This window comes from Eulemur rufifrons, chromosome 14, assembly GCF_041146395.1.
Source record: "Eulemur rufifrons isolate Redbay chromosome 14, OSU_ERuf_1, whole genome shotgun sequence".
NCBI classification, from domain to species: domain Eukaryota; kingdom Metazoa; phylum Chordata; class Mammalia; order Primates; family Lemuridae; genus Eulemur; species Eulemur rufifrons.
In genome coordinates this window covers 2,537,854-2,563,747 of record NC_090996.1, presented here as the reverse complement: position 1 = coordinate 2,563,747, position 25,894 = coordinate 2,537,854, and the positions used below count along the sequence as shown (strand labels likewise).

Sequence of the window (25,894 nt, the reverse complement as noted above, 5' to 3'; positions counted from 1 at the left end):
TGAGTAATTTAAATAGTTTGGGCAGCAAAAGAACTTCCCCAGAAGTCTTATTTAACTGCAGTCTAATTATGTGTTTTGAAAATGTTTTCATATAAATAAATACCCAGAAAAAAAGTTCTTCACCAAGCCAGAGACCTCATCAAGTTAGAAAATAGGGTTTTCTAGTTATAATGGGAACATTTAACACCCAATTGGGTCTATATGCTTCAAAATTACCCTGGGCACATAAGGCTTTGTGCAGATGACAAAGGAAATTTATACATCCTTCATTCATGAGTGACCACACACATACGTTCCTGAATCCATGGTCACTCTCAGATCTATCTGAAGCTTGCTTCTTTTTTTTTTTTTTTTTTTTTTTGAGACAGAGTGTCGCTTTGTTGCCCTGGCTACAGTGAGTGCCGTGGCGTCAGCCTAGCTCACAGCAACCTCAAACGCCTGGGCTTAAGCAATCCTACTGCCTCAGCCTCCCGAGTAGCTGGGACTACAGGCATGCGCCACCATGCCCGGCTAATTTTTTCTATATATATTTTAGTTGGCCAGATAATTTCTTTCTATTTTTAGTAGAGACGGGGTCTCGCTCTTGCTCAGGCTGGTCTCGAACTCCTGACCTTGAGCGATCCACCCGCCTTGGCCTCCCAGAGTGCTAGGATTACAGGCGTGAGCCACTGCGCCCGGCCTGAAGCTTGGTTCCTATAGTGGGATTCTTAAATTCAAGTTAATTTGTAAAGATAAAAAGTTTTAAAAACTTAACTTGTATTGCTGGGTATAATCCCATGCCTTCAGGGTTGGGGGCTGGGGGGGGGGCGACTAAACTTGTGAATTCTGCTTAGCTTCTCTTGCAACAACCCCTCTCCCATTTTCTCAATAAAATTTAAATTCTTTTAATTTACATTTCCCTGACAATTCGCGATGTTCAGTATTTTTTCATGTTTTTTGGCCATTTGTCTATCTTCTTTCAAAAAACTTCTGTTTATTTCTTTTGTCCACTTTTTGATGGGGTTGTCTAGCTTTTTGGGGGATTTGTTTAAGTTCTTTGTAGATTCTGGATATTAGTCCTTTGTCAGATGTATAGTTTGAGAACATTTTCTCTCATTCTGTAGGGTGTTTATTCACTCTGTTGATTATTTCCTTTGCTGTGCAGAAGCTTTTTAATTTAGTTAAGTCCCACTTATTTATTTTTGTTGTTGCTATATTTTCCTTTGGGGTCTCAGTCATAAATTCTTTGCCTAGGCATTTGTTCCAGCAAGCCCACTGCTGAATATCTACCCAAACGAAATGAAGTCATTTTATCAAAAAGACACTTGTACTCAAATGTCTATCACAGCACAATTCACAATTACAAAGATGTAGAATTAACCAAAGTACCCTTCAATTGATGAGTACATTAAGAAAATGTGGTATGTGTATATATACATACACACACAATATATATACACACATACACACCATGGAGTACTATTCAGCCATAAAAATGAATGAAATGATGTCATCTGCAACAACGTGGAAGGAACTGGAGACCATTATCCTAACCCAGGAGTGGAAAACCAAACACCGTATGTTCTCACTAATAAGTAGGAGCTAATTGATGGACACACATGGGCCCAAAGCAACATAAAGGACATGAGAAACCAAAAAAGAGGAGTGCAAGAGGGTGTGTGGAAGATAAAAACTTACCTACTGGGTATGATGAACACTATTCTGGTGGAGGGCACACCAAAAGCCCTGACTCAAGCATTGTGCAAGATATTCTTGTAACAAAAACACTACCCCCTTAATTAATATTTTGAAACAAAAATTAATAAAAAATTTAAATTCTTGCCATGTTGATTTTTAAGACAAAAATAGCTGATGACAACTGTATGTTCAACATAAATGGATTTTACGTTAATGACAAAGCTGCCTGTCTCACTTGGAATGGAAATATTTCTTGTTATGAAAAGAGGCCAGGTATGGTAGCTCACACCTGTAATCCTAGCACTCCGGGAAGCTGGGGCGGGAGGATGGCTTGAGCTCAGGAGTTCCAAACTAGCCTGAGCAAGACCGAGACCCCATCTTTACTAGAAATAGAAAAAATTAGCCGGGTGTGGTGGCACACACCTGTAGGCCCAGCTACTTCGGGAGGCTGAGGCAGGAGGATTGCTTAAGCCCAGGAGTTTGAGGTTGCAGTGTGCTACAATAATACCACTGCACTGTACCTGAGAGTACAGATTCTGAGACTCTGTCTTCAAAAAAACGAAATTGAACAAAAGAAGCCTGATTTACAAAATGAATTCCTTTATAGGCAGTCTTGTAAATTATCACCACAGAAATTATGGATTAAAGACACAGGTGGAAGTCACAATTTCTAGTTCTGACACTGGCAAAAATCTAGCTGTGTAACCTTGGACAAGTCACTTACCCTCTTTCGTTCTGAACTTCCTCTTCTACAAAATAAAGAGACAAACATGGTGGTTGCTAACTAAGGTCCCTTTCAATGTCTTAATTCTATCTGTCCCTTCTCTGACTGAACAAGAGGAAATTTTAAAATCAAAATATAAAAAACAAGACAGAAAACAACAACAACAACAACAAAACCCTAAAATTATTGCTGCTGGTCTAACAACTGTTATATAGAGTTAAAGGTCTACTATGGCAGTTTGTACTATTTACAAGGTCACAAGTTAGAAAGGCTCATTACTTCAAGCTTAATGCAAAACTTGAAAAAAAAAAATAAGGCTCATTACTAAAGTACATAATTCAAGTGGCTTTGGTGTCAGAATTTCCACGTAAAGATGATCCAAACACCACTGAGTTGCAGTGGAAAAGTACTAGCTTGGGAGTCAGGTTTAAACTTGGTTCAGAGGCTTTTCTTAGTGAACTTCATTCACATCTCTTGGTCTCAATTTTCTTAGGTGTAAAATGACACAGTTGCACCATATTACATGTATAACCTTTCCTAAAACCAAAACTCTGTGTCTAAGTGATTATTCTCAACCTACCCTTTTGTAATGCATTGCTTCCAAAAACAGCTTGGTCTGTTTATAGATTTCTTGGCCTGTCTTGTGGAAGGTCTTGAGAAATTCTATGAACTCCTTAGACACTCTATCCGTTTCAATGCTGGTTTGCCGGTTTATGGAAGGACTGGGAGCTTTTGCTTCCTGAATTTCTGCTGAGAAAATTAAACATAATAAGTTTCATCATATAAAAGATTCATGCATGGAATTACTTTAAGTATCTAACTTAAGATTATTTAAATTATGTTTAATCAAAGTTAAACTTAAATTTAAATCATTTTATGTTTAAATGTTTGGACAACTTTCCTAAAAGTAAGCTAAATGTATTTTACAAGTAGACAAAAACTACATTGCCCTAAAGGATACTCCTATTCAAACAGAAGTTGCTCTATTACTATTTTCTTAGCCAAAATATACCATGCTTTGATCTATGTATTTAATCATTAGTACTGAAATGGCACTGCTATCTTGAACAACTTTCTCAAAGATTGCCTGAGTTTATAAAAATAGCCACAAATAAAATAACAATCAGTAAAAGCACAAAACGTTAGATGACTTAAAAAAAAATTTTAGACCACCTTTCCAAATTCCATTTTACTTGCCAAAAAGGCAAAGGCTAATTTGTTTGTGTGGAGACTCACAGTTATTTACCCACCATTCAGTCTGTAAGTCACACTGGTCAAAGTAAAAGAATGCATCCAAAGTAGCAAGGGACATGACAGAGTATACATCAGGGAGACGATGGAAGCAAATAATACACCATCCAATCAGTTGGACGTACAGCTCTTTCCCCTCTTCAAATAAATACACCGAAAGGAAAATGGGTGTCGTAAGACAGTAAGTACTTTCTGGAAGTATGAACTATCACTGGGTCTCTGATCACATTCTAAGCCTCCTGATTTTGAACCATGCTCTCTGACTATTTATAAGGAATTAAAGTACCTCACACTCCCATGATTTCCTTTTATATATAAAAATAAAGATAATTTTAAAAGTATCTTTTAAAGATATTAAACGTCAACCTATTCCATGCTTTTTCAGAGTAATTTCCTATAACCTTATTAATCTTATTTTTTGAACTTGAGGACTTGAACTCGATTTTATTCCAGAGATATAACATATTGTAATGATGAGGTTGTAGTAAAGTTCTAAGATAAAAGTAATATTTCTATTAGAGTGACTGGTTCATTCAAGTGGGACAAAAACATGTAAATTACCTAAAAGAATATACTATGATATTAACTATGCCAAACTAAAGAGTTCATTTCTCACTTATTATTACATAACTGGTTATTAAACTAATGTGATATTTATATTTGACTTAAACGTTCAAATAAAAGCGAAAGCACAATTTTTCTCCTAAACTGTACTAAAAATACTAGTTAGCATAACAAAGTTACATTTTATAGTTATCTCTCCAAATCAAGCATTTGCCTATCTTTTAAATCATCAGGACTTCCTAAATATGATTCAAAATCTAGAAATCCTAAAAGAAAAGAATTCAATCACATCATAAGAAAAAAGAAAAAAGCAGGCTGGGTTCGGTGGCTCACGCCTGTAATCCTAGCACTTTGAGAGGCCAAGATGAGAGGATCGCTTTAGGCCAGGAGTTTGAGACCAGCCTGGGCAACATGGTGGGAGCCAGTCTCTACAAAAATTTTAAAAATTAGCCAGGTATGGTGGCACACACCTGTAGTCCCAGCTACCCAAGAGGCTAAGCCAGGAAGATCACTTGAGCTAAGGAGTTAAGGTTGTAGTGAGCTATGATCATGCCACTGCACTCTAGCCCCAAGCAACAAAGTGAGACTCTGTCTCCAAAAAAAAAAAAAAAAGGGAATAAAAGAAACAAACAAACAAACAAAAAGAAAAAAGCACGCAAAAACTCACTGTATGTATGGCACACACTCTAAGTCAAAAGTTGACAATACAATGGAAAAAAAGTTTGCAAGTGAATCATAAAGGGCAACTCTCCCTAAGGGTTCTGATAGAGAAGGGGGAAAAAATCCAATAGTCCAATGGAAAAACGTGTAAAGAACACCAACAGCACACAGAAAGGAAACGTAGATGATCTTTACATAAAAAAGATGTTCGATCTCATTCATAACAAATATGCAAATTAAAACTACTATAAGATGCCATTTTAAAAATTTTATGCACAAAAATCTGAAGTTTGATTTTGATAAGGATATGGGAAAACAGGCACTCTCATACTATTCGGGTGGAACATAAAATAATATAACTTCAATGGAGGGCAATTTGGCAATAATCATCAAAATTAAAAACATTATTTCTACGGCCCAACATTTCTATTTTTCAGGAATTTTATACTGATATAATTGCACATATATTAAAGGACATAAGTACAAAGCTACTCACTTTAGCATTACTTGTAATAGCAAAAGACTGGAAATAACTGGCCACCACTGATGGACTAAATTATGGTTTAATCCATAAAATGAAATACCATATAGTTATAAAATATATAAAAGTGTTTTGTGTACTGATATGGAAATAGCTCATAAATGTATTGCTAAAAAAGTAGGGTGTGTATTTTGTACTATCATTTATGTAAAATGGCGGGGGCTGAAATAAGAATACATGTATCTATAAATAGCACAAAAAGCACAAAAGGATACACAAAAAACTAGTAACAAAGCTTGTCTGAACATGGAGGAAGGATGGTGGTAAGCGCTTAGGAACTAGATGGGTGAGGGACAAAAAGAGGAAAGGAAACTTTTGTCTGTACACTTTTTATTTTCAAGCTATTAATATTTGGAGGTACTACCTATTTTTTAAGCACATGACTAAATAAATCAGGCACAATCTAACTCAAAACAAAAGTGGCAGTACCTTTTCTGAAATATGTTGACATCTGTATGACTAGGAAAAAATTCTTTAATACTTGGAATTTAGTCCTTCACTCAATCTTACAATTTCAATTCTAGTCATGATGAAATACCAGGGAGCAGGTTGACCCCACTACCTTAACAACTAGAAGGTCAGACAAATATATGAAATAATGGTTTTCAGACATTGGACAACAGGCAGATGGCAGATTAACCCCTGCAAGAAGGGAAACAAACATGGTAAGTCCAGGAGATTCATAGCTCACTGCTGGGAAAGTTTTTAGGCCATGACGTGGGGAGAGACCACTCCAGCCCAGCACACTTGCTGAATTGTGCAAACAGCATTGAGAGTTCAGGGAGGTCAATGTAGCTATAATTTGCATGGTAAAATTCCACGGTAATTTTGGTAAAACACCATGGTAAATTTACCATGCATTCTATTGGGAGGAGGAGGCTGCGCAGAAAAGCTCCAGGTATCCCCAGAGGGGTTCCCTTGAGTCTTTGAGTATCACTCATGCATGTGAGGAAATTACCCCAGATTAGAGAAAGAACTACCCAAGTAAAATACAGAACAATAGCACAAAGGGTGGGAGGAAGAAATGTTAAGAATCCTGTTGTAAGATTCTTATATGTAAAGTGGTATATAATGCCATTTGAAGGTAGGTTAAGTTAAAGATGTAGTCTGTAAACCCCAGAACAACCACTAACAAAAACAAAACAAAGAGGTATAGCTAATAAGCCAATCGTGGAGATGAAGATATAGTCATAAAGAAGGCAAGAAAAACCAAGAGAAGGAACGAAAACCAGACAGGATAAAAGAAAACAAAGAGCAAGGTGGTGGGTTTAAACCCTGCCTTATAAAAAAAAAAAAAAAAAATCACATTAAACATAAGTGGTCTAAATAGTCCAATTAAAAGAGATCATCAGATTCGATGAAAAGAAAGACCACACTATATGCTATCTGTAAGAAATCCACTTTAAATATAAACATAGAGATATGTTAGAAACTAATGAAAGGAAAAGGACGTATCACTCAAACAATCAAAAAGAGCTTAAGTGGTTACATCAACATCAGACAAAGTAAATTTCAGGAAATGGACCATATTACCAACGATAAAGAGGGACATTTCATCATAATGAAAAAGGGATTAATTCTTCAGGAAAACACGGCAATCCTAAATGTGTATGTACCTATTAACATAGCTTCAAAATATGCACAGCAAAATTTGATAGAACCGAAAGGATAAACAAATCCACAGTTGGTAGATTCCAATATTCCTCTCTCAGTAGCTGATAGAACAAGTGATAAAGAAAGTCAGTAAAGAAAGAACACTTGAACAATGCTATCAACCAGCTCGACCTATGTGACATTTCCAGAACACTCTACCCAATAAAAACAGAATATACATTCCATCTGACAAAATAATAATGGTAATAACTTACATGTAGTGAATGCCTATTATGTGCCAAGCACCTTTACAATGCAATTTTGTATAATCCTCACAAGTCTTCAAGTAGTACTGGTGATTTTTACAAATAAGGAAGCTGAGGTTTGAAGACATTAAGTAACTTGAATAATGTTGCAGTTATTTAAGTAGCAAAGCTGGAATCTGAACCCGGGTCTGCATGCATTAACTCCAAAGATTGAGCTCTTAACTATGCTACACCTGCCTCCACACATCAAGGATAGGCCTGAAAACTTTTCAAAAGGAACACTAATCCCCCAGACTTTGGAGGTTTGCAAGCATTAAATTGAAGAGCAAGCAGTTGCTATTTGGGCCCCAGCCAAAACTGTAACTAATGTGGGTGAAGTTGTTCTTTTCCATCTTTCTTCTTTACTTTTTCATCTTACACATTGAATACTCGTTTCAAAACTAACTCACCCTTCCTGAGTACCAAACACCTGAACTGTGTTTCACTTTCCACTTGAACATAAGTGGAAGGAAAACCCTAACCATTCCCTTTATTGCTTTGCTTGTGTACACTCCCCTCTCACAGATATTTTTTGAAAGAGATACTTTTGATTTTAAAATACAAACCTTTTAAAATGTAAATAAAGATGTAAATAAAGATGTAATAAATGTAAATAAAGATGAATTCTATTAGCTAGTTATGAATTACCACAAGTTACTAAGATCAAGGCTTGGTCGGTTTTCTCCAAACTTCCTAAAAATCAACCCCCACTAAGAGAACAGAAGTTCGGCTTAGAGAGTGGAAAGTGAAACACAGTTCAGGTGTTTGGTACTCAGGAAGGGTGAGTTAGTTTTGAAACGAGTATTCAATGTGTAAGATGAAAAAGTAAAGAAGAAAGATGGAAAAGAACAACTTCACCCACATTAGTTACAGTTTTGGCTAGGGCCCAAATAGCAACTGCTTGCTCTTCAATTTAAAATCACTTTGTGTTTACAGAAACAAAGCTTGTATTTCAAGTATAGCCAGTCAACCATGACCATCAAGTTTTCCATTCCTCAATCTAAACACTCAATTTAAAAAGTAGTGTCAGCAGAACAAAATATGCTCTTGAATTATAATAATATTTACAGCTATCATTCAATGAGAATTTTCTACATGCCAGACCCTGTGCTTTACTATACATTCTCATCAATCCTTAACTATTTGGTTAAGTAGGTGGTATCATCGTACACATTAATAAACAGGTTGGAGAGGTTAAGTCACTTATATGCCCAAAATCACATGCTAGTAAGAGGAAGAGCTGGGATTTGAATCTAGATCTGTTTGATTCCCAAGCCAAAAAGTTCTTCACAACCACATCATAATGTCCACTTACTATTACGGCATCTAATTATTCCTATTTAAATCAACCAATGAGTATCAATTGAGCACCTACTATGTAAGGCTGTCTGAAAGGCTGATCACATATTAAATCACGTTAAATCTTTCATATTCAAATTAAGTCTGAGAAAGCAAAAGCTTCACAAGTTTATTTGAAAAATAGCTTGAGAAAGAGTCAAGATAACCTGAAAGGTCAGTATTAAAAAAAGAACAGGATCAAATATCAATATTAAAAAAGAACAGTAAAGATGATTAACACCATTTCTAGTCTAGTAAAACCACTTATCTCAATTTTAAAAAGTTTACCAAAAACTCCACACATTTCTCAGACCATCCAAACAAAAAAGGGGGCAGCGTGATAGAATATTATAGTTCTGACTTTCTCAATTCAGAAAGACATATTTGGTCTTTGCCCCTAGGTTCCTGGCACAGAGCTCCTAAAACCCTTGGAATTTCCTGAGTGATAGGAGTGCCTTTTGTTATTCATAATGAGCCCCTTCAAGTCATACCTGACCTAATGCTAACGAGGTGGCTCTGGTGGACCCTTGAGGATATGGATCGGCTGCCAGAGGAACCAACCATGGAATCAGAGGGTTGGAACTTTCAGCTCTGCCCCCTCGATCCTAAGGAAGGGGTGAGGCTGAGAGACTGTCAACCACCAATAGCTAATGAACTATCAATCATGCACCATGAAACATCCATAAAAACCCACAATGACAAGGCTCAGGGAGCTTCCAGGGTGGTGAACACACTGAGGTGTGAGGATGGCCTGCCTAGAGAGGGTGTGGAAGCTCCAGGGCCCCCCTCCTACTTTGCTTGTCCTATGCATCCCTTCATTTGGCTGTTCCTGAGTGTATCCTTTCTAGTAAACCAGCAACGGTAAGTAAAGTGTTTTCCTGAGTTCTGTGAGTCATTGTAGCAAATTACCAAATGTGAGGAAAGGGGGTGCGGGAACCCCCAGTCTCCAGCCAGTGAGTAACAAGTGCAGGTGCTCCCCCCATGGGGTGCCACCGGTGGGGGCAGTCTTGTGACACTGAGCCCTTAACCTGTAGGTCCTGACAGTGTCAGGACAGGATTGAATTGGTGGACATCCAGTTGGTGTTGGAAAAGACCCCACGTATTTGGTGTCAGGGAAAAAGTCTCTCATAGTCTGAGGCAATGAGGGTCAGAAACAGATCTTGTTCCAAGTACACTGTATTGGAGACATCATAAAAGGTGATTTTATGAGATAAGGTTCAGAGTAAAAACAAAAATGACAACCAAGCAGAGCTGACTGAAGAAACAATTGCAAAAACAGGGATGGGTATGAAATCAGTTCCAAAATCAGCTTGGGAAATTGTAAATTACCTCAGTTTATGTAAGTGCCAGAGGCTCTAACGATTAAAGTAGTAATTCATTATCAATTTTTCAAAGGACATAACTAACACCATGCTTCTATTTAATTAATATCTGAAATTTAGCTCTTGAGGATAGCACTGAATGTTAAAGATTATAGTTTTGATTTTTAAATTTTATTTTGAAGTAACTTCAAACTTATAGAAAAGCTGCAAGATTATTACAGAGTTCCTTTATACCCTTAATCCAGATTCACAAAATTTTAACATTTTTTTACACATCTGTATTATTTTTGCTATACCTTTTCAGAGTAGATTGCATATAGCATGCTCTTTATCCCTTAATATCAATATTTCCTAATAACAAGGATACTCTTTTATATAACTACTGCATAGTTATCAAATTCAGGAACTTTACATTGACACAATACTTTTACTTAATTTAAAGTCCATATTCCAATTTCGTTAATTGTTCAAAAACGGTTGGGGTTGTTTTTCTGGTATAGGATCCAAGTCAGGGTCACACGTTGCCTTTAGTGTTATAAATGTTTGGTCTCCTGTAACTTGGAAATGTCCCCCAGCCTTTCATTTTTTTCAATGACATGACATTTTGAATTCAGGCTGGTTATTTTATTAAATACCCCTCAATCTGGATTTCCCTGCTGTTTCCTCATGACTAGCTTCAGGTGATAAATTTTCAGCTTCAATATTTCATAAATGATGCTGTGTTCTCAAAGCATCATATCTGGGGGCACATGATGTCCATCCTCTCCCTGCCATTTGATAGTTACCATTTCCCTATTTGTATTAATAAATCTGCACTGGATTATAAATCTTTTCCATAATATATATAATCCACATTGTACAGAAGCTTTTAGGACATGGCTTTTAAAAACCACTAAAGAGAATCAGAGAATGTACATGACTATTAAGTACTTAAGTAATAGAAACCTCATTTAGTATACATATATTTAATATTTATTATATATACACTTATACATAAATAAACTGGGTTTGTGAGGTATATACATATTTAAGGTAAAGGGATATAATGGAAAAAAACTGAACCAGGAGTTAAGAGACCTGAGTTCTAATATACCAACTCATTATATGACCTTGGGTAAATCAGTCAACCTTTACAGACTTTCATATTGTCATCCACAAAATGAGGCATTTAGAGCAGCTAATTTTATAATTTCTTTATTATTTCATCTGTTGGCATAACCATGTAACATTTCATTATACATCATAAATTCATAAGGTTAATGGTGACTTTCCCAAAGCAGGAAACAGAATTTAAGCTAAATAGGAATGAATGGCCTTGACCAATGCCCTTGAGCTCTTTTGCCAGCAGAGATTATTCTATTGGAAGAATAACCTGCATTTTATTTTGTTTTAATTATTTTTTTCTTTTTGAGACAGAGTCTTGCTCTGTTGCCCTGGGTAGAGTGCAGTGGCATCATCATAGCTCACAGCAACCTCAAACTCCTGGGCTCAAGTGATCCTCCTGCCTCAGCCTCCCAAGTACCTGGGACTACAGGTGCCTGCCAAGACATCCGGATAATTTTTCTATTTTTAGTAGAGATGGGGTCTCACTCTTGCTCAGGCTGGTCTTGACCTCCTGAGCTCAAGCGATCCTCCTGCCTCAGCCTCCCAGAGTGCTAGGATTACAGGTATAGCCGCTGCACCCAGCCATAACGCACATTTTAAAATAGCTAGCACTTTATGTGTGTCAGGCACTGTGCTGAGCTCTTCACACACATCAACTCATGTAATCCTCATTACATGCCTTTGATAGATATTACTTGTCCCTCTGCGTAGATAGGGCTCAGAGAAATTAGCTTGCCCAAGGTCACACAACTGGAAATGACAAAGCTGGGACTCAAACCAGGAGTGACTCCAAAGATACCCTACTAAACACCCTGCCACACTACCTCCTAATAAATACATAAATCAGGCACCAAATACATTCTTATTTTATCTCTGGCAGGTACTGATTATTCCCCTTCTTATTTAGTAGAGACAAACTGCTACAACTGAAAGCCAACCAAGAAACAATTTTAAAATATGCAGTGAACAAAAAGATTTAAAGGTGTGCATTTCTTAAAGACAAATCTTGTGTTTTTTTCTTTAAAAGAATGCATTTCTTAAAGAGAAGTGTTGTGTGTTGGGTAATAAGCAACCTTTCCTTTCAATAAAACAAAAGAAAACAGCAAAAGTCACTAAATCTAGAAGACCAGCAAGGATCTTAAGGGGTAATACTGTATTATTATTCATTCCCCTGTCTTTAGGCAGACCTAAAACCTCATCACAATTACCCCAGGGTGGGTAAGAGAGATGGCTCCAAGAGAACAGGACTTCTGAAAGCATCGGCGTTGGTTCCAAGTATCTCTTGCCATTTCAAATTTACTACATAGATCTATATGTTCTCTATATATTTCCTCAAGACACGAGCTGTCTCTGAAATAAGCTCAGAGAGAAACTCTCTTTCAGATGACTTTCAAGTCTGGAAACAGCCATTTCTGATAAGCTGTGGACAGGGAAGGTATTATACAAAGGAGAACAAACCAGGATCCAAAAAAATAAAGGCACAAAAAACTCCCAAAGAGACGATCATTTGGATGGGAATGAATTTTATAAATAAAACTACGTATTTCAACTCTCTTCATTCCTCCTATAGAGTAAACGAATGTCTCTAAAACACAACGTCCTTCAACCAGAGAGAGTACTGGTTTCGTATACCGTCTGACCTTCAAATCTAATTTTAGTCTCAAATCTGGGTTGGTATTCTCTAAAAGCTTACAGAAACTAGACAGCTGAGCCCACATCCACTATGGATCTACTCTGTATCTCACTCAGACACAGAAGAAAAAAAGAGTATCAGAAAATTACCCTTCTTTGATCCAACCCTGGAGGAAGCACTGAAGAACTTCTTCACTGTGGTAACCTTGCGGGTCTTCTCATTGGTTTTCTTTTCTTCAAACTTGGAAAATGTGAGGGATTGGGCCCCTTGGTTGCTCTGACTGCTGGCAAAGGCTTCCTCCTCCTCCCGCTGAAGCCTATAATTTAAGAAAGAATAAGGATGATCCAAGGTTTCATTGTACGTAAAGGTTATTAATTAATTGAGGAGGATCTAAAATTTTAGAACTAGAGGTTAAATATATCAAGTAGGACCGAGGTTTCTGATGGGTAACTACAGCATCAAACTGTTCTATGTGCTACGACAGACTCCAAAGAGGACCCTCTCCATAGATCACGCTCACTCAGCAATCACATTAGGGCTACATGAAAGAAATAAAGTCTAGCCCTTTTCCCTAATAAGCTCAAGGTTGGAACGGAGAGGGAGACAAGTAGGTAACACATAATGGGACAGTTCCTATAGCAGAGAGTAAAAATCAAGTGCTATGAGAACACAGGAAAGAACAACTAAATCTGCTGCAGGAGTCTGAGAAGGCTTTGCAATGGTGACGTTTGGATCGGGTTTTAGAAGATGACTAGGATTCGACTAAGTGAAAGGATATTCCAGGAAGAGGGAACTACAAATGTGAAAGCATGTGGTTTGTCCTAGAACAAGTTCAGTGCAGCCAGAGCACTGACGGTGTGACGAACTGGATATACAAGGAGGCACCGGAAGGACCCTGACCACTAAGCCCGCTATTCTGAATTTCATCACGTGGTGGGGAAACAAGAAAGACTCTGGATACAAGCAGTTACCCTTATGGGTTCTGTGCTTCAGAAAGGTAATGCAGGTAGCTGTGTGAACAACTTGAGGGACAGAGAGACGAGAGACACAGAACATAATTAAGAGTATACTATAAAGGTTTAAGTGAAAGAAAGTAAGTACCTGGAAAATAGAAGTAGAAAGGATGAAATTCAAAAGACATTTCTAAGCTAGAGTAAGTAGAACTTGGTCAAATAGTTTAGGTGACAAGAGAGGTAGAGGTGAAATTAGGAGTGAGTCCAAGGTTTTTTAGCTAACTCGATAAACAGTGATGTCACTAATTGATATAGGAGGAGGGTTAGGAGGACAATGTTGGGAGTGGAAAGAATAAATAAAAGCAATAAATTTGGCTTCAGATCAACTGCATTTGAAGTATCTATAATAAATCTTAAGCACTGCCTATAAAATAATGGCTCTTAAAGTGTGATTTCCCAGACAGCAGCATCAGCATCACCTGGGAACTTGGTAGAAATGCAAATTTCTGGTCCCACTCTCAAGCTACTAAAATCAGAGACTCTGAGGGTGAGGTCCAGCAATCACTGTTTTTTTGAGCTTTCCAGGTGATTCTGATGCCTGTTCAAACGTGGGAAATACTGATGTAGGAAATCTTAAGTGAGCTCACAATTGGAAGCAGTAAGAAATAGAAACAAAAATCACAGGTGGAGGTGTTAAGCTGGTCACAGTGGCATGTGCCTATAGTCCCAGCTACTTAAGATTCTGGGATAGGGCCGGGCCTGGTGGCTCACGCCTGTAATCCTAGCACTCTGGGAGGCCAGGAGGGTAGATCGTTTGAGCTCAGGAGTTCGAGACCAGCCTGAGCAAGAGCGAGACCCCCATCTCTACTAAAAATAGAAAGAAATTAGCTGGACAACTAAAAACATACAGAAAAAATTAGCCGGGCATGGTGGCGTGTGCCTGTAGTCCCAACTACTCGGGAGGCTGAGGCAGGAGGATCGCTTGAGCCCAGGAGTTTGAGGTTGCTGTGAGCTAGGCTGATGCTACAGCACTCTAGCTGGGGCAACAGAGTAAGACTCTGTCTCAAAAAAAAAAAAAAAAAAAAAAAGATTCTGGGATAGGAGGATGGCTTGAAGCCAAGAGTTTGAGGCTGGGGTGCACTATAGCTGCACCTGTGAGCAGCCACTGCACTGGGCAACAGAGTGAAACCTCATTTAATTAATTAATTAATTAATGATATAGTCTCCAACTATAACTGTCAAAAACGAAAAAGAATGAGGGAAATAATGCTTGATTAGAGGCATATGCAAGGCCTGAACTAGCTATATCATATATACTACCTCATTTAATCTTCACCATGAAGTATGCTTACCTCCTCCATTCTTCTACTCCAAGGAGCTTATTATCTAAATTTGAGAACTAAGACTAACATAACCCAAACATAAATAATCAGAAGTAAGATAAACACAAAATGAGAAAATCACTGAAAAGTATTCATTAAATGTTGACTGAGAAGAAGAGAAAAAAAATCCTTAATATTAAACTGATTTGCTGACAGCTCAAAACAGAAAAGAAAAATGTATCTGGACAACGACAGGACTATTTATTCAATTATGCCACTGTTAAACCACCCCTAGTTAAGTCCTTTTACCGCTCTGCCAGTTCCCAATCCTCTTGAATCTGCTTCTGCCTGGCTTTGTGGTACTCCTCCCTCCAGCACTTGGAGCAGAAACCCTGCCACGCAGGGTTGCCATAGTAACCACATCCTTTCTTGCACAGGAGCTCCGATTGGTCCACATGAATTCCTCGGCGTTCAGACTTAAGGCTCATCTTCTTCCTGCTAACCAAGAAACAAACAAGAAAGTGTTCTTGAAAATGAATTCACTATCATTCTCTAAAAGCATAATAATTATGAACTAAAAAATGAGTGAGCCCATTATCTTCAAGCTAATAAGGGAGAGAAGAATGAAGGAGAGGGAAGGAGGAAAAGAAGGAAGGAGAGAGAAGGAAGAAAGAAGAAAAAAGAAAAGACAAATATAGCAAATTCCTGACATAGTCATATTAAAGAAAAAAATTTATTCCCTGCTTAAAATACAAAAAACACTTTTTTAAAGGGCCAATATTGAAGACCTAAATGTAACACCAAAAACTATAAAAAACTACAAAACCCAAATAAACCAATTTAAAGATGGGCAAAGGACTTGAATAAATAATTCTCCAAAGACCTACAAATGGCCAACAAACATATGAAAAGATACTCAATGAGCTGGGCCCAGTGGTTTGCACCTATAATCCCAGCCACTTGAGAGGCTGAGGCAGGAGGATGGCTTGAGCCCAGGAGTTTGAGGCTGCAGTGAGCTATGATTGAACCACTGCACTCCAGCCTGGGTGACAGAGCAAGACTCTGCCTCTTTAAAAAAAAAAAAAAAAAAAAAAAACTAGTGAATTAGTATCCCCATTTCAAAGTTGAGGGGAAAAAAACACGAAGAGGTCAGGTTTGTGTCTAAGATTACATATGTTGGAGTTAAAATTTGAATTCATATCTTAACAAGTTCCAAAATCAGTTTTATTTTCTACTGTATCATATTTAAACCTATTTGTTCATAGCATCACAATGGTACAGTAAATTGCTATGCAACAATTTCCATTCAAACTGAAACCACATGATCCTCATTCTTTTCCACATAAACTGCCAAACAAGCACAGAAACAAGTGGCACTCTACAGTGATCATTCAAAAAACTCCAATGTGCAGACAGAATTAAGCCCTACATCTCGGGGATCCTAACATTAATTCAACCTGAACATTTACTAAGTGCCAACTGTGTGCACAGAATTGAGCTAATGCCACTGGTGATACAACTGATAGAAAATGTTCTTGCCCTCATGAAGCTCATAACCAAAAATACAGGCAGACTGAAAAATGAAGAAAAAGGGAAAGTGCTTAAGAGGCTGGGGAGGAGAGAAGGCATGGTCAGCTGACTCAGGGAGTATGGAGAAACCAGCCGGGGGTGGTGATGGTAGACATTAAAGAGCCTTGAGTTGAACCCAGGTCTCAGAAAGACAACATGGAGAGGGAGGACATTCTGGACAAGAAGCACATCTTTCACAAAAAACTATGAGACAGGAAATCAAATGTAGAACATGAATGATGTGGTATAAATAGGAGGTAAACTGGATTGAAGCCCCATTGAATGCTCCTGAAAGGAGGAAAGCATGATAAGATCTCTATTTTAAGCCATAAAACTTGACAGATGGAGTTCTGTCTTCTAGCATGACAAAGGGAGGAGGACAATAAATCCTTTCCTCCAAAAGCAACTATAATGATGGACAAAACTTCTACTTTCTTCTGATGGATTTACGTTCCTGCCAATGAACCCACTCAAACTTCAGCGTCCCCACCCACCTCCATTTTTTGCAGGGGTCTCTCATGTCTCCTCTGTGTCTAGAATAGGCTCTCCTGGTCAGAGTGGAAGCCTAACTGGCTAGAGGTGTTTGAGGACAATCTGGATCTTTGAGTAAGCAATAATCTCTGGCTGAACATTAAGGCATGCAGACACAGCGGTGACCCCTAGAAGGAAGTTAGGCATAAAAAGGAAGAAAAATTGAGCAGAGATATCAGTGGCTGCAGTTGCCAGGGAGAGAAACTTTACAGATTTCGTCCAGCTAATATAAAACCTGGACAGTATGCATTGAGCACCACTTTTGAGGATCCTGAAAAGCAACAAGGAGAACTGGGGAAGAAGACCAGAATTCAAAGCATCACTGAACCCTCACTGAGATTATTTTTTTCCCTCCAGTATCACCAGATCAACCCAGAAATGGGCACCAGGGAACAGAGAGAGTTCCTCTAGTTTGGGCTCAAGGCATGAGAAAAGGAATTCCTAACAGTCGGAGAGAATATGGAGATTCTTCCATTTTACTGTCCTTCCCCCTTCTCTTGAGACGCAGTGCCCAAGCAAGCATGTGGTGTGTCTACACCAAAGGCTGAGTGAGAGATCGCAGGTGCCAAACTCTGAGAAAGGAGAACTATTGATTTTCCCCACTCGCTATCCTCCCACCGCTCGGCCTCAATTGTACAGTGATGGAAATATTAATACAGCGCAGAGTGAGGTAACTAAATCCACAGTTTTCCGGACACAGGAAAGAAAAGATGAGCCTCTAGGGAAAGAAAAGAGAAATTTCTAAGAACTCAAGAAAGCAATTTCTGGGCTCAACCCTAAGCTGTGCATGCATGGATCTGATGCTATACGGTACTAAAGATTTTTAAACTGAAACTGAGAGACCACTGTGCAGCTCTCAGACCAGCGCATGCACAAGCATGAAACAGGCGGGAACAGCACTGCAAAAGCTTTGAAAAATGAACTGACGTTGGAATCACAGCCCATAGAACTTGCATCCTGAACTTGACAACAAAACAAAAAACTGTTCCTGTTATGACACCATTAAGAAAATGAATGGACAAGGTACAGACGAGGAGAAAATACTTGCAAATCACATCTTTGTCAAAGAACTTACATATCCAGAATGTAAAGAACTCTCAAAACTCAACTTTAAGAAAACAAACCACCCAATTAAAAAATGGGCAAACAACTTGAACAGATACTTTACCAAAGAAGATATACACATTGGTAGTTCATACTTCTGTAAGAGAGGCCTTTGCTACAGACTGTCTCCTCAAGTATATTTGTATATTGAACATCCTTACAAGACAAAGATGTTATCTCCTTCCAGAGCAGAGAACAAGTTTGTTTACTGTCTAGTACAATAAGTATGTTTCCGTCCACATCAAAGGCCTGGCAGGGTTGTTTGCCACCCATTATATTTGAGTTCTGTGAACTTGGATTCCTTGGATCGACATTGCCCGCGTGGGATTTGTGGGGCAAAGGTAGTCCATGTGAACATGAAGCTTGTTCTGCTGATGTCCTCTGAATAATAAAGTCTTTTGTCTCCAGTCGAGTCTCATGTCTTTGGCCAGTATCTATGAAACTACGGTAGACTAATCGCTACTTCTAAGTAGGATAAAAACTCAGGTCCTTCTCAGTTCTTGACGACACAGTGGTAAATAAGCACATGAAAAGTATTTAACACCATGAGTCACTAGAGAAATGCAAATTAAAACCACCATGAGATATCACTCACACCTATTAGAATGGCTAAAATAAAAAACACTGATGATACCAAGTGGTAGCAAAGATGCAGAACAACTATACTTCTCATACATTCCTAGTGGAATGCAAAATAGTACAGCCACTGTGGAAACAGTTTGACAGTTTTTTAAAAAGTTAAAGATACAATATCATATGATCCAGCAATCCCACTCCTGGGTATTTCCTCTAGAGAAATAAAAACTGATGCTTACTCAAAATTCTGTACATAAATGTTTATTCACGATCATCAAAAAATGGAAACAACCAAAACATCCTTCAATGGGTAAACAGATAAACTACAGTACATCCATACAATAGAATGCTACCAAAAAAAAAAAAAAAAGGAACAAAGTATTAATACACTGAACAACTTGGATGAATCTGAAAGGCTTTACGCTGAGTGAAAGAAGCCAGTATCTTAGTCCCTTCAGGCTGCTGTAACAAAATGCCATAAATTGGGTAGGTTATAAACAACAGAAATTTATTTATCACAGTTTTGGAGGCTGGGAAGTCCAAGACCAAGATGTCGACAGATTTGGTGTCTGGTGAGGACCTCCTTTCTCTGGTTCACTGAAAGTGCCTTCTTACTGTGTCCTTACATGGTGGAAGGGGGAGACCAACTCTCTGGGGTCTCTTTTGTAAGGGCACTAAACCTAATCATAAGGGCTCCACCCTTATGACCTAATCACCTCTCAAAGGTGCCACCCCCTAATATCATTACCTTGGAGGTTAGGGGTGATAGAGCTAATCTGTATTCTGATTGTGGACACATTTACATAAATCTACTAAAATTTCAAAATTCACAGGACTGTATACTCCTTCCAAATCAAATTCACTCTGATTATTAAAAAAAGAAAACTTGAGAGGTAATTTCTATGTTGGATTGGGAGGAAGTGCAGAACAGAAGACAGGGACACTGACCAAAAAAACAACTACAATAAAAGGTTATTAAAGTAATAGAAATAATATAGAGGGAATGGAAAGAGGAGGGATGGGAATCCATTTTACAAGTAGGATCTGTAAGAGTTAATGAGACATGGCAGGGAGAGGGAAATCTAATTAGAAAAAACTTTCAAGTTTACAAATACTCTTTACGTCCTCTACAAGGTTAAAGCCCTGCAAGGACAGGATTTAGATCTAAGGCACTAGCCATTTATAAATAGTAGATAAAGTTGAGACAGAAGGGAAGAAAAGAATAATAGGTAGAAAGGAAGAAAAGAGAAGAAAAGAGTAATACAGCCCTAGAATGTTGAAGCTGAAGAAACTTTAAAGACCATCTACTTTATCCTACAGAGAAAGACGCTGAGACATAGAAGTTATCGCTTATTCAATCAAAAAGGTGTAAGTGGCAGAGACATCACTAAATCCTACACTTAATATACTAAGTCCTGGGTTCCATCAATATATTTTGAGAGGCCAGGCGTGGGTGGCTCATGCCTGTAGTCCGAGCACTTTGGGAGGCTGAGGCGGGAGGACAGCTTGAGGTCAGGAGTTCAAGACCAGCCTGAGCAAGAGCAAAGCGCTGTCTCTACTAAATATAGAAAAAAATTAGCCGGACAACTAAAAATAGAAAAAAGAATTAGCCAGGTGTGGTGGCTTGTGCCCATAGGCCCAGCTACTTGAAAGCCTGGAGCAGGAGGATCACTTGAGCCAGGAGTTTGACATTGCTACGAGCTAAGCTGACGCCACGACATTCTAGCACAGGCAAAAGAGTGAGACTGTCTCAAAAAAAAAATTTTGAGAATCTGAGCTCATCTCACCATATCATCCTATGGTCCCTTTCTTTCCTTCCAAGAGGAATGGGCAAAAGGAAATATCAATTTTTTTCCTTAGATCAATTAAGTTTTAAAAATTTTATACTATAAATATTATAGCACAGGTCTATGCAACTAAAATGGACGTCTTTGGGGGAGACTGCCTGGCACACATGCCAATACTTCCCTTGTATCGGGAATCTGTTCCCTTAATCCACAAAGATAAGCTGCCAGCAGCCATGTTTGTATATGAATGGACCCCACTTCGGGGCCACAGCTGATTGAACCAGAGGTGGACACCTGACCCTAAGTAGCTCAGAGTCTCTTATTTGGAGTATTAAAAATGGGACTAAGTCTGGGCTGTTCTCTTGAATGACAGATGAGGTGTGTGGCATGACCATCTTTCATCAAGTGGTCTGAGTATCAGGACAGCCAGTCTGCCAAGTGAAATAGATACACATCAAGAAAGCAGAGAAAAATGGCAGAAGAAAAATACTCTGTAGATCCTGAGAGGTTTCAGTGTCCCAGTTACAATCCCTGGATAAGAGTTAGCAGCATGCTTACCCTCAGATTCTGAGACACAACTCTCAATCAATCTCCTACCACTCTTTTCTTTTATTCTTAGGCTAATTCCAGAGCCTATTATCTGGACCCAAATACTTGTACAGGTGATCTTCAAGAGTTAGAAAAACACAACGGGAGTGCTTTGAGGATTACTGGCATATACTAAAAGCTCAATATGTTAGAATAAAAACAATAATAATAGCTACAAGTTGAAAAAGACTGACTTGGCATGGACCATGAGATCACGGAGATCAATCAAACCCCTGCTCTGCCACTTACTTGAAATGTGACTTTAGGCAAATTATTTCATACTTCTGACACTTCCACTCATCCCTCCCTCTCTCAAACTTCTGCTCCTATCTTCTGCCTTTTCACCAAACCAAAGCCTCATGGACCTTGTGCCCCCATAACTTTCACTCCCTGGTTATGTTACCTTACATAGCAAAAACAACTTGACAGACATAATTAAGGTTACTGATTATTTGACACAAAAATAAGGAAGTTATCCTAGATTATCTGGGTGTGCCCAATATAAGCACATGAGCCCTCAGATGCAGAAGAGGCCAAGGACCCAGAATAGCCAAAACAATTTTAAAAAGGAATGTAAGATATTTCCTGATTTCAAAATGTACTACAAAGCAATGGTAATTAAGACAGTGTGGTACTGGCACAAGGACAGTCATATGGATCAATGGAATAAAACTGAGAGTCCAGAAATAAACCGACACATCTATGGTCTAATGATTTCCCACAAGGTGCCAAAACCCTTCAATGGAGAAAGGAGGGTGGGGGTGGGAGACATAGGGGAAAAAAATAGTGTTACAGCTCTTTTAGAATTTGTCTAGCAGGTTTTCCGGTCCTTGCTGGAAGACCCCCCCACACACACAAAAAAATAAAATTAAAAAAAAAAAAAGAGAGAGAGAAGGAGAATCTTTTCAACAAATCGTGCTGGGACAATTGGATAGCCACATGCAAAGAATGAAACTCGATGCTTACCTCTCACCATATATAAAAATTAACTCAAAATGGATCAAAGACCTAAACGTAAGACTAAAACTCTCAGAAGAAAGCAAAGAGGTAAATTTTCATAATCTTTGACTTGGCAAAAGATTCTTAGATATGGCACCAATATGAGCAACAAAATAAGGGACATAAATTGTGCTCTATGAAAATTTAGGCCAGGTATGGTGGCACATGCTTATAGAACCAGCTACTGAAGGAAGCTGAGGCTAGAGGATCACATCAGCCCAGGAGTTCAAGGTTACAGTGAGGTATGACCATGTTACTGCACTCCAGCCTGGGCAACAGAGCAAACTCTGTCTCTCCAAAAAAAAAAAAAAAAAAAAAAAAAAAAAAAAAGATTTTAAATGTTTATGCTTCAAAGGACCTCATGAAGAAAGTGAAAAAAGGCCTGGTGCAGTGGCTCAGGCCTGCAATCCCAGTACTTTGGGAGGCCAAGGCAGGAGGATTACTTGAGGCTAAGTGTTTGAGACCAGCCTGGGCAACACAACAACCCCCCTCTACAAAAAATAAAAATTAGCCAGGCACAGTGGTGCACACCTGTAGTCCCACCTACTCTGGAGGCTGAAGCAAGAGGATTACTTGAGCCTGGGAGTTGGAAGTTGCAGTGAGCTATGATCACACCACTGCATTCCAGTCTGGGCGAGAGAGCAAGACCCTGTCCCTGTCTGGCTGGCTGGCTGTCTGTCTCTCTCTCTTCCCCCCTCTCCCTTTCACTCACTCACACACACACACATACACAAAATGAAAAGACAAGCCATGGAAGAGAGAAAGTATTTTCAAGTCATTTATGTAATAAGGAACTTGTGACCAGATTTTAAAGAACTGTTACAACTCAATAATAAAATGACAGATACAAATTTTTTAAATGGGCAAAAGATCTGAGTAGACATATCTCTAAGAAAGATATACAAATGGTCAAAAAGTACATGAAAAGATGGTTAAACATCATTAGTCACCAGGGAAATGCAAAACAAACACACGCTCACTAAGATGCTACTTCACATTCACTGGGGTAACTAGGATCAAAAAGTCAGAAAATAACCAAGAGCAGTGGCTCATCCCTAAAATCCCAGCACTTTAAGAGGCCGAGGTGGGAGGATTGCTTGAGGGGAGGAGTTCAAGACCATCCTTGACAACACAGTGAAACCCCAACACCATCTCCACTAATAATAAAAAAAAAAAAAAAAAGAGCCCAGGTGTGGCGGTACACACCTGCAGTCCTAGCTACTTAGGAGGCTGAGGCAGGAGCCCAGGAGTTCGAGGTTGCAGTGAGCTATCATGATACCACTGCTGGTGACAGAGTGAGACCCTGTTTCTAAAAAGAAAAAGAAGTCAGAAACTAACAAGTGTTGGCAAGAAGCTGGAGAAACCGGAAGCCTCATACACTGCTGATAGGAATGTAGAATGGTAGGGCCATTGTGGAAAAGTCTGGCAGTTCCTCAAGTGATTAAACAGAGTGAGCTTTTAACCCAGCAATTCTATTCCCAGACATATACCCAAGAGAAATATATATATATGTATATATATATATGCCCACACAGAACCTTCAACGTGGATGTTTACAGCAGCATTATCCATAAGAATCAAAGAGTGGAAACAACCCAAATGTCCATCAACTGACAAACAGATAAACACAATGGGAGAAATCCATAAAATGGACTGTTACTTGGTCATATAAAGGAAAAAAGTAATTATACGTGATGAACCTTGAAAACATTATGCTAAGTGAAAGAAGCCAGTCATAAAAGACTACATATTATATAAATCCATTCATACAAACATCCACAACAGGAACATCTATAAGGACAGAAAATAGATTAGTGGTTACTCTGTGCAGAGGGGAGAGAATGAGAAGGGGATAGCAAAGGGCATGGGGTTTCTTTTTGAGGTGATAAAAATGTTCCAAAGTTGGCTGTGGTAATGGTTGCCACTGAATTGTGCACTTTAAAAGGGTGAATTGTATGGTAGGTGAATTAAACCTCAAAAGTTGTCTTTTTAAAAAGCAGAAGAGAGGCTGGGTGAGGTGGCTCACGCCTGTAATCCTAGCACTCTGGGAGGCCGAGGCGGGTGGATCGCTGGAGGTCAGGAGTTCGAGACCAGACTGAGTAAGAGCAAGACCCCGTCTCTACTAAAAATAGAAAGAAATGATCTGGCCAACTAAAAATACATATGGAAAAAATTAGCCAGGCATGGTGGCACATGCCTGTAGTCCCAGCTACTCGGGAGGCTGAGGCAGAAGGATCGCTTGAGCCCAGGAGTTTGAGGTTGCTGTGAGCTAGACTGACGCCACGGCACTCACTCTAGCCCGGGCAACAGAGTGAGACTCTGTCTCAAAATAAATAAATAAATAAATAAATAAATAAATAAAAGCAGAAGAGGAGGACAGAATGTAAAGTCAGAGAGAGTCAAAGCACATTGTTGGGTTTGAAGCTGGAGGGGACTATAAGCCAAGAAATGTGAGCGGTTTCTAGAAGATGAAGGCCAGCAAAGAAATGAGGACCTCAGTCCTACACCTCATGGAATTGAATTCTGCCAACATGAATATGTCTGGAAGCAGATTCTCTCTATCACCTATTAATACAAATAAGAACCCAGGCTGGCTGACACTTAAATTTTGACCTCGTGGGGTCCTAAGCAGAATATCCAGCTGAGCCTGCCTGGACTTCTAATCTGCAGAACTTTGAGATAATAAATAAGTGTTGTTTTAAGCTGCTTAATTTTGTGGTGATTTGTTATAGTAGCAATAGAAAACTAATACAGGCTTCCTTTCCATTCCTCTCTTTTTTGGGGGCCTTTGCACATGCTGGCCCAAAGCGTAGAATGCTGTGCCCCTTGCTGTGCATATGGTGGTTTCTTTCTCATCATTTAGGTCTCAGCTTTCATGTCATACTTTCAAAAAGGACTTCCCTTTTCAGGAAAAGACTGATTGTAAATGAAAAAAGAAAAAGAGGAAAAAAAAAAGAAAAGGGCTTCCCTAGCCTCGCTATCTGAAGTCCCACCTACCCCAATCTACCCAACCCTCACCTCTGCCCTGGGTCCAGCATTGTTTCTCCATGTCCTACTTCTAATAAATATTTACTTATCTGTTGGTCTGTCTCCTTCACTGCTAGAATGCTATTTGATGAGGACAGAGACCTTGTTTTCCTTTACTGCTATCTTGCTAGTGATTCAAATAGTACCTGCATGTCATAGGTGCTCAAATAGTCACTGAAAGAAAAATGAATAACTGAATGAATAAGGTTGTTGTAGAGATCAAATATTAAAATGACTATAAAGCAGCCGGGCGTGGTGGTTCACGCCTATAATCCTAGCACTCTGGGAGGCCGAGGCTGGAGGATTGCTTGAACTCAGGAGTTCGAGACCAGCCTGAGCAAGAGCGAGAACCCGTCTCTACTAAAAATAGAAAGAAATTAGCTGGACAACTAAAAATATATAGGAAAAATTAGCTGGGCATGGTGGCACATGTCTGTAGTCCCAGCTACTCTGGAGGCTGAGGCAGGAGGATTGCTTGAGTCCAGGAGTTTGAGGTTGCTGTGAGCTAGGCTGATGCCACGGCATTCTAGCCTGGGCAACAGAGTGAGACTCTGTCCGCCCCCCCCCCAAAAAAAAAAAAAAAAATGACTATAAAGCAAGGATACATACTAAAGGCTTAATAAATACAAAAAATCTCTTCCCTTCCATGATTGATCAACCACTATTTTAAAATTATATATGTGAATAACTTTACAAGGAAAAATAAGTATCTACTGGGTGGTTAAA

General features: G+C 38.9%; 1 protein-coding gene and 1 non-coding gene across 3 annotated transcripts in view; one reads left to right on the top strand and one right to left on the bottom strand.

Annotated features, from left to right (window-relative positions):
• RABGEF1 (RAB guanine nucleotide exchange factor 1) overlaps positions 1–25,894 on the bottom strand; it is a 63,740-nt gene that overhangs the window by 19,965 nt on the left and 17,881 nt on the right. The window contains exons 2-4 of one of the 2 annotated variants that reach the window (XM_069485726.1): positions 15,297–15,485; positions 12,862–13,028; positions 2,982–3,151 (exon numbers count right to left, since the gene is read on the bottom strand). In XM_069485726.1, coding sequence (XP_069341827.1) covers positions 2,982–3,151; positions 12,862–13,028; positions 15,297–15,475 — 516 coding nt within the window. In that variant the 5' untranslated portion in view covers positions 15,476–15,485. The remainder of the gene's footprint in view (positions 1–2,981; positions 3,152–12,861; positions 13,029–15,296; positions 15,486–25,894) is intronic. The other variant, XM_069485727.1, reaches the window with a different exon arrangement.
• On the top strand, positions 21,927–21,988 carry LOC138394933 (U7 small nuclear RNA). Its single transcript, XR_011235444.1, has one exon. It is a non-coding gene; the product is annotated as a U7 small nuclear RNA (small nuclear RNA).